The following is a 9,418-nucleotide window of genomic DNA, read 5'->3' as shown; positions in this document are numbered from 1 at the left end:
AAGGAAACAGAGACATTATTTTATGCATTAAGGTATTTTATACATGAACATTTATATACTCACATATGGGATAAATAATTATATGATAAAACAAACTTATATGTTGTCAGTAAACAAAGAAGTTGTACAGTAAAGATCTGCAGGCAGGTCACTGATTCATCTCTCTCTCTGTCTCTCTCTCTCTCTCTCACACACACACACACACACACACACACACACAGAAAAGAGTTTTCAAGTTTTCAGGAAGTGCTTCTATTTAATTTAACAAAATAACAGAGAATCAAGAACAATCAACATGTCCACGTCGTGTCGGCTGTTTCTCTGATCAGGTGTTGATGGATTCATACTGCCTGCTTTATCCAAATGAACCGAACGCTCCAGTGAATCAGTTAATCTGCCATGATTCATCTGGATAACAGACTTTAGTGTTTCTCATTGACAGATGAAAGCAGAAGTCCAGCTCAGCATCGAAAGAGCGATCCGAGTCGTGTGAAGCTTTATGACAGATGTTCAGAGATAAACTGATCATGTTCTTTAGATTCAGCTGACGGCAGAAACTCTCACAACAGCAACAAAATCAGACCGTGAACCATATCTCTCTCTCTCTCACACACATACATACACACACACGCACATGCACACGCATGACAGCGACATTACACATGGATGGACCTTTTTTAGTTGTCATACACCACTATGAGTGGCAGATATTGTCAGAGAAAGTCAATTAAGAAGACACAAAGTTGAACTGAAATGTAAAGAGCACATTATGGCACAGAACCGTATTAATTTAAAGTACTAAATCAATGTCAAGAGAGTTCAACGTGTTACACAGATTTAGTCTAAAACGCCACAAACATACGAAGTAAACTACCGAGATTTAACAGGAAGTTATTAAAGGTGACAGTATTGGCACTGGCAGCTATCCCTGCTTATCTGAAACTAAAAAAGGCAAAGAAAGAAAAGCATGAACTTTTGCCAGCTGTCTCTGCTGACGCTGTGCTCGCTTCTGTCTCGCCGGAGCGAAACAGAAACCTGAGAATGAGACGTTCATTCGGTTAGTGGCCGTTGTGGTTGGTGAGCATGTCGTCGGCGCGCCGGTGCGACTCCAAGGCTTTTGTGGTGTACGAGTCCTGAGGAAGATCAGATTTACGTCTGATGAGCGGACGATCCTTCCTCTGATCTCTCTGCATCTACACACACAAACAAACTTCAGCATCACATCACAAACCCTAACCTAACCTTGGAGTTGATTAAAGTCAGAGGCATGTCAAAAAAATATTATCAGACTCGTTTCTTTCTTTGTTGTCCAAATGAAAAGGCTGTTTTTGTCTCTGAAGTTCTGCTGTTGGTCATATAGGCGTACGATAGTATGATTGATATCTGGTGTCATGCTTTCTCAATGGGAATTAAGAAGAGAGTCTGAGGAACTCGTGAAGGATCACATGGCGTTTGTGCCACACCTCTTCTGTCTTTATTAACATCTGAGCATCTTCAGTAAAGGAAGTATCGGTACCATATGACCAGAAGTAAAGAGAGATTGTTTCCAGGAGGGGAGGAGATTTGTGTTTTTGACTGAAGATTATGAAGCAACATGAATTTTTTTTTTTAAATAACGAAGCTCACAGATAAGTTATTTGTAAAAATAAAACCCACAATATTCCAAAACAAAATGTTTATTTTTTAAATTCATTGTGACATTAAAGTCGACATGGCCGAAAAACTCACCTGTGGATTTGATTTGGCCAGATTCTCGATCTTAATCCAAGCCTCTTCTCTTTCTTTTAACTTCATCTTCTCTCTGAAGCCAGAAACACAATCAATTTTTGTAAAATAGCAAAAGGGAAATGATGTGTAAATCACAGAAGTGTGATGTTTAAACTGACTTGTTCTTCTCCGCTCTGAACTGTTGTGTGCAGTCGTCAAACAGCTTCTGATTCATCTCCATGAAAAGCTTTAGTGCGTTGTAGATCAAACCATGAATAGTCCTACAGAGGACGACCAAACATGAGACAAACTTCAGACCAAACACACACACAAACGATCTGTGATGAGAGTTTTACTGCAAACACAGATCATACGCTTACATCTGTTCACACACCAAAAATGTTTGGACTAAATGACAGATATACATTAAATATATAAAGAAAGAGATACTGTGTGTGCACATGTCATACTGGCGTTAAAAACATGAATTAAGTGTTAAAACTGAATGTGTGTTGATTTCATACTTGTTCCAGTGACTTTTGGAGTTGCGGTAAAGTGCAGGAAACATGATGGGTAAAATCCTGGCGGCATTGTCACTAATCAGACTCATGATATATTCATTATTCCAGTAATACAGCGCTCTCTCGGCCACCTGTCACCAACACACATCAAATTCAATTCCATGTAATAACGTGTCATTTTGCATGCCATGTCACAACGAACGCTTGTTGAAAGAGTCTCGGGTTAGGTTAAGTTGATCGACGGCCACCTGAAAGTGAGGACTAGAAACACACTTGGCTAACTGTCTGAACAACGGCTCCATCACTTTGACAAACTCTGAAGGCTCGATCACGTCCAGAATCTCCTCCAGTTCATTGAGGAACATCACCTCCTTAGGACTGTGAGTCTTAGGCCAGTACTTGAGAAGAGCCATGACCACCTATACACACACACACAACATGAGCATCATTCAGACCGCCTCAATAACATCATCTCTCATCATCCTTACACACGTTTGGTCTGATAGTGTCTCACCGGTTCTGTGAGCGTACTGTCTTTCTCCAGGAACTGAACAACGCAATATGCCAACTAGAGAGAGCAGATCAACAAACACAACAGTAAACTATCAGCGATTATGTCTGTACAGTCTGATCCCAGATCAGATGTGTAGCTAATGTTATTCACCTGAGGGTGATAGACACTTAGACACTTCACTTTGTGCAGAGGCAATAAAACCTTCAGCAGGAAAATCTTGTGTTCTTCTTTTAACGGTAAAGCGAAGCCATTGATGATACTGAAGAATAAGAGAAAATGACTGTAGATACACACAACACAACACAACACAACACAACACAATAGTAGTCAGGTGAAACTCATGAAATTCATCTAAATCTTTTACCTTCCCAGGATCTCCAGCAGTTCAGCGATTCCATTGTGATGCTCAGTCTCGTATATAAACCTGCACGCACACAGGAAACATGACATGTTTAGTGTTTAAAAACGTCTCTTTAATGATACACACAATACACAACCATAAAGACACAACTCACCTATAAAATATGTTATTGATTTGCTTTCTGATATAAGCTCGCAGCCCAAGAAACTTGCCGTATATGCGGTGCAGCGTGGTTTTTAAGAAGTCTCTTTCTCGGGGATCTTCACTATCAAACAACTCCAGAAGCTGAAATTCAGTTTAGAAACAGATGTTTACGCAACTCAACTCATCATTCACACTTTATTACTAACAATGAGAACAATACAAATTACCTGCATTACAAATTTTTGGTCAATGAATTTCTTTGCGACGTTTGGCTGAAAGTCTGGAGATTCTAAAAACCTCAGGAAAAACTCGTAGACCAACTGCAAAGAAAAGAGCAACAAGTGAAACTTTATTGTAAAGCCCCTATCCTCACTATTACTATTATTATTTATGTGTAGTTTTACACGTGTCTACGGGTGACACTAGTTTATACTCTCTCTCTCTCTCTCTCTCCTTCTTTTGCCCTTAACCAGCTGCTTTGAGTTTCCACCGAACTTGAACCGTGCTGCGCTTTTCCACACAAAAAAGCCCTGGCTCTGTGCCCTGATCCTGGTTCAGAATCAGTCATAAAATCTTGCTAGTCTGGAACCAGCGAACGTCACAAACACCTGACCTTGTTGAATAACTATTACAGTAAAAATCTAGAGCAATCTGATGGTAAACACGACTGCAGGTAGACCAGAAATAAAATAAATGCTCAATAACAGCTAAAGCTGAACTTAAGAACCAAACAAACCAAACAAACTTCCCTAATGGTTTATTGGCATGCATCTGTATATATTGTGTAGAAATTACAAAGATGTTTTACAAAGCACAGAGCATAATATTCAGGACTGATTCTTTATTTTATGATTTCAGGCAACTTTATAAAGTTTTAAATAAAAAAGGAAAGAATTTCCTAAAGTACCTTATAATGCGTAAGCGGCAAATGAACAAAATATAACACGTAACAACATAATATAACAAAGTAGTCCAATATAACACGCAGCAGTAAAATGTGGTGTCTATTGGTGCAGTACCCACACTGTAAAAACACATGATCGTGGCTGTATTCTGCATATGATGGGCTTGTTTTTAGAGAAATACGTAAAAAATACATTTGTACAACTACATGTAACTTCAAATACTCCACCCTAAACTATACATGAAAAAAAACTGAAACGCTCTTGTTGTTCTTTGCTTTTACGTGTTTTCTTCGTTTCTATCTCATGTAAAGCTGTTTTATAAAATCGAATTGACTAGAATCGAGTTGACGAACTGCAGTGGTGAGTGAACGGATGGGTGTGAGATAATTCATGTCGTAATGTGGAGTGCAGGTGAAGTGAAGCAACTGTAGATGAGGCCACGCCGCTTCAAGCGTGGGTTCGTCTTCCTCAGGGTCAAATTCTGCCCCGGTTGGGTTGGATGAAGGTGGCAGAGCCCTGAACATATTCACAGCAAACTGAACAGAAATGAAGAATCACATTCAATTGAAATGCCCTTTGATGAAACACATGCACGTGTAGATAGTGTATCAGGCATCATTGTGTAGCTCTAACATCAAAGCAGGCGACTCATATGAGACCCACTCGTGCCGCAGGGGTCTGTGTGACTTACCATGTGCACCACCTCTGGGTAAATGGGCTCCGTGATGACGTTGCGATTGTGGGTGATGAACTCGACCATCTCGCTGAGCGCCGCCCGCTTCACCTCCTTCCATTTCAGGTCACTGAGAGGATCAGAGAGGAAATCGAAGAGAACGCAGCACTGACGTAACTTCTGAATGAAGAGTTTCTCCTGCTCGGCCGGGGGAACGTCTGAAACATCACATCACAGCCTGTTTGTTACTCTCTTGTGCAAAGACAACAAGTGTATGGCATCGGTTCTGACAGCGGCTCAATCGTGTCGTGCTGCATTCGCCTATTCATAGACTGACATTTATGATTCATTTTGCACAGATAACAGTTCTTCAGATACAGACAACAAGCTATTACAAGCTGATTCGTGGGTGTATCTAACACGCATGTTGCTTTAAGGCTCATCTGTGTTTTTTGACAGCACGCTTGTTGTCCGGGCACTTTCAGAGACTAAGTTAACTATAGACCCGATTTAGTCCGGCTATGAGTAACCCACTTCTAGCCTGGACGTCTGGGCTGTGTTTGGACATCTTTTATACACAAAACATTGCTTGCTGGGTTAGGGTTAGGATATCTCAGCATCATGCACTGTTATAAAGATGTTTTAAAGTCCATTTCTAAGTTGAAGGTATATTTACAAGCTTGTTGTGAAATGATTCTCGGGCACGCTCTTATCATATATTTTATTTCATTTGGGGTTGGGGGAACAGTTTTGTTTGAGGAGAAATGTGTCGCCGTGCTCGCCGCTCTTTTCACTCAAAGAGATGCAGAGAGTTTTGCCCAATGCCCAGAACAGTTTTAAAGACGGAGTCCACGATGTTTGAAAAACGCTTTTAGCCAATCAGCAGTAAGGAGCGTGTCTACTAACCGACATCCTTGCCGGGTCTATCAACAGAAGGTCCAGATTCTATTGGAGTAGGGGCGTGTTTGTTAAGGTGATTTCAAATATCAACATTGGCTTTCAAACATCATGGACTCCGCCTTTAATACCTCTAACACTAAATATTATTAATCCATAGAAACTAGGAAATGTAAGTTTAACTTCTAACCAGAAACGACAACCAATGAACAACACAAATAAAGAAGTAGGCCTACAGATACAAAAGGTGCATTATTTAGAGAAATGAGTTGACAGATAGTGAAGTGGTATCACGAGGTTCATACTACATGTCAATTATATTTGGTCGTTTAGAAACGGAGAGATCAATCATCTGTATCAGATAAAGCAGATCTACTGGAGAGAGAGAGATCGAGATCAACATCTACACTGACACAAACCTAACATAAACTCAACAAAGCAAACATCAAATCATAAATTCATATAAAAAAGATAGGAATCATTAAATGTAAAGTTATTATATCATCATCACACTGTGCCTTTATCAGCAACTCAATAACAGATGATTTCACACATCAGCATCTGATAATCATTCTCAAATATATATTATTAGATTTTCATGGGTTTATACAGATATCAGTTCACCATTATTTAGTCCGGACCAAACTTGACATGCAGAATAGATTCACTTTACATCATACAGTTTAAACAGAGAAGTCTCAGATATAGTCATAACTGCATATAAAATGTTTATAATAATAAGATTTAAAACATTAAAGGAATATTATTTATAGAGAACATTTCAAAAAGATTCATGATCTCTCTGTATTTAAGAGAAACAGAGCCACACACAACTGTGACCTCACTTCCTGTGACATCACTGCTGGAGTTAAGGGGGGATGGGTAGAAGGCACTACACCTCTCTCGCTCTCTCTTTCTCTCTCTCTCTCTCCTGTAGTGTTTTATAGACACAATCTAACCCTTCTATAGATGTGAAATCAGACTCTTGAACAAACACAGCAGATCAATAAAGACAGTAAATGAATAATGAATGATAACTGACGTCCAGATGATCACAGTCTGATAGCCGTCCGATCACTCACCTCTGAAGTGCATCAGAGCCACAGGCGGGAACGGCCCGTTGGAATTAGGAGCATCTACACCCATCCTACCTCAGATGGCCCGCGTGTCATGCGCAGCCGTAATCTAAAAGCCCTTAAAGCAGGACGGACGCCTCCATTTTTACACAAAAGCCAAACAGAAATGAAGCTGCTGCTGCTGCTGCTAGAGGAACCAACAGCTCAGTGATGTCAGCAGGGAGGGGCAAACTGATTGGTCCACTGCACCCAAGAGTGGTGACATCATAAGACTGCCGTTGAAAGCAGATGCCTATTGGTTTAGAAGAAATGGAGGCGGGACTAATGACCCACAAAGCCCCTGCAGCACTCGTATAAAGCTGTCATGCCTGATCTATACAGGCTGCAACAAGAACACTGAGACTCTTCAATGACTGAACAACTAAATAAAATTTGGGTTTGTTAAAGCTGCCTGATTCAAGACTCTCTTAAACTACATTTATTGTGTATGTGTGTTCTTAAACCCATAACTACAGTGCCATATACAGCACCAACGCTTCTACAAAATATCAGCTCACAATTGATGTTTATTAAAACGATCGCATCCTAGATAGCAACATCTCAGAAGATTGTGTACCTGTAAATAATCTCCAAATAGTATTTTATTCTGATGCTGTCGTTCATGCAACGTAACAGACTTTTTAATGTTTGTTACATCCTGTTATGAGAATCTTGACATGGTCAACACTGTTAGTGTTTCGTAGATGAACAGGAGGATAACGTATCATTGAGATGCAGGGTCAACATTCATTTGTATCCGCTGAGGTTTAAATTATGCATCACTCTACATCCTGTTCATTAAGAGAAAGAAAACCAATCCTTTATTTAAAGCCTGAGTTGCTGCTTAAAAATGTGTCATACTCACACCAGAATATACAGGTATAATGCCATATGTATCCGCTACTGTATAACACACAGAATTTGCTATATCAGTGGTTCCCAACATTTTTCCTTTCAAGGCCCCCTAGTTGCCCACAACAATATTTGAAGGCCCCCCATTCACTCATTTTTTTTTCAAATAAAATTAACTAGAGCTTGGAATGAATCGACAGATGTATGTTCGCTACTAAAATGGCCAAAACATAAACGTCTTGATTTAATGCTCGTTTTGTCCAGTTTTTAATCATTTTAAGTCAACTTGATGCCCCCTTGAATATCTGCTAAGGTCACCCTGTGGGCCCTCTGGTTGAGAAACACTGTGCTATATAACCTAAATAATATGATGCACAGAATGGAGCTACATAAGTTGTGTTTGAGTATGTAAGAGGGTCGTATATATAAATGTGCATGTGTACCTTTGAGATGGGACAGTGTCAGGAGTTCTCTGTTGCTGCTGATGGGGAAACAGGAGGCGCTCAGTCTCCGGTGTTTCTTCAGGGCGCTCTGGGTCGACTCGTGCTTGACGCGCAGCAGCTGCGTGGTGGGGGGTGTACTGGATCTGTTCGTCTTATCTGAACTCTGTGGAAATGAGATTCACAGGACAGGGTCTCTTTACAATCCTGATTCATTTATTCCAACAATCACCTGAGAGGCTGCAGGGGTCACGCTCCTGTTAGAATGACATCATCCACTTTCCACTTCATCCTCTTTTTGATGTAACGGAGGACCAAACACATTTTTCTTATTAAAGGCAATAATTACAATGGTTATTTTATTCAGCAAAAGTTCTTCAGTGGTAATACAATTGTCATAGTATAGAACCAGACAACAAATAAATAAATTAATCCGTGTAAAAGTGCCTAAAGACCATAATGTAACAGCATGTCCTATATTTAATATCTATTCCCACTATAGCTGATAAACACATGTTTGTAGTTTAGAGTCAAAATAAAAGTTTACCTGGTTTTTCGAATTCTGTTTGTCTGTGTGGTGTTTACTTGGACTTCTGCTGGATCTCTCAGACTGAAAACACAATGATTTGTTTCAAGTCAAAAAACAGATTATTCTGACATAAACAGACAGATAGATCAAAGTTAGGGAGTTAGGGTTACCTTTTCTTTCTTTGACTTACTCGGCATCGTGTCTGTTAACTGTCTTGAGAGAAACACACATACACACAGAGAGAGAGAGAGAGAGAGAGAGAGAGAGAGAGAGAGAGAGAGAGAGAGAGAGAGAGAGAAAGAGAGAAAGAGAGATGAGGATACGTCACTGTCAGTCACATGATCCATCCATCTCTCTTCTACAGGGTGCTTGTGTACGGTGGTTTATTCAGTTCTGTGTATGCAAACACCATCCTAACTACAGTTCCTTTATGACACATTTTCTTTGTATAACACAGATAGGGTTTGTTATTAGGCATAAACAAACTGTTACATTGAGCAAGTGACAAAACTACAAATGAACATTTATGTTATGTTAACGCAATAAATAAATATTTGAAAAGAGGGTGGGGCATTTTATAGATTTAACGAAAATGTAAAAACATTATACATATTACAGAGTGCGATGGATTTTAGGTCTTCGCGCAGATATCCAGAATAATATTAAATAATATTACAATAACAACACAGGAGAAGAAATGACATATTGCGGCAGAGACGGACTGACTGCCACTAGACATTTTCGCCGTGCTTTTGGGTAT

The 9,418-nt window shown here is 39.8% G+C and overlaps 1 protein-coding gene across 2 annotated transcripts; it reads right to left on the bottom strand.

Moving 5' to 3' along the window:
• Positions 1 to 236: 236 nt before the first annotated feature.
• On the bottom strand, positions 237 to 8,867 carry ppp2r5ca (protein phosphatase 2, regulatory subunit B', gamma a). 2 transcript variants are annotated; one of them, XM_073869832.1, is made up of 15 exons: positions 8,829 to 8,867; positions 8,677 to 8,739; positions 8,133 to 8,295; positions 4,844 to 5,043; positions 4,581 to 4,688; positions 3,475 to 3,570; positions 3,258 to 3,388; positions 3,107 to 3,166; positions 2,893 to 3,001; positions 2,743 to 2,796; positions 2,477 to 2,647; positions 2,232 to 2,359; positions 1,887 to 1,988; positions 1,729 to 1,801; positions 237 to 1,193 (listed from the first exon to the last, which is right to left on the bottom strand). In XM_073869832.1, exons 1-15 carry the CDS (start codon positions 8,853 to 8,855, stop codon positions 1,059 to 1,061), a joined length of 1,620 nt encoding a protein of 539 aa, XP_073725933.1. In that variant the 5' UTR covers positions 8,856 to 8,867; the 3' UTR covers positions 237 to 1,058. The 2 variants fall into 2 exon arrangements, with proteins under 2 accessions (XP_073725933.1, XP_073725934.1); XM_073869833.1 differs by lacking the exons at positions 8,133 to 8,295; positions 8,677 to 8,739; positions 8,829 to 8,867 and adding an exon at positions 6,805 to 7,030.
• Positions 8,868 to 9,418: the final 551 nt, after the last annotated feature.

The sequence above is a fragment of the Misgurnus anguillicaudatus genome, chromosome 7 (assembly GCF_027580225.2).
Source record: "Misgurnus anguillicaudatus chromosome 7, ASM2758022v2, whole genome shotgun sequence".
Taxonomy (NCBI): domain Eukaryota; kingdom Metazoa; phylum Chordata; class Actinopteri; order Cypriniformes; family Cobitidae; genus Misgurnus; species Misgurnus anguillicaudatus.
The sequence above is the reverse complement of the archived record's forward strand: the minus strand, read 5'-3'. Positions and strand labels throughout refer to the sequence as shown.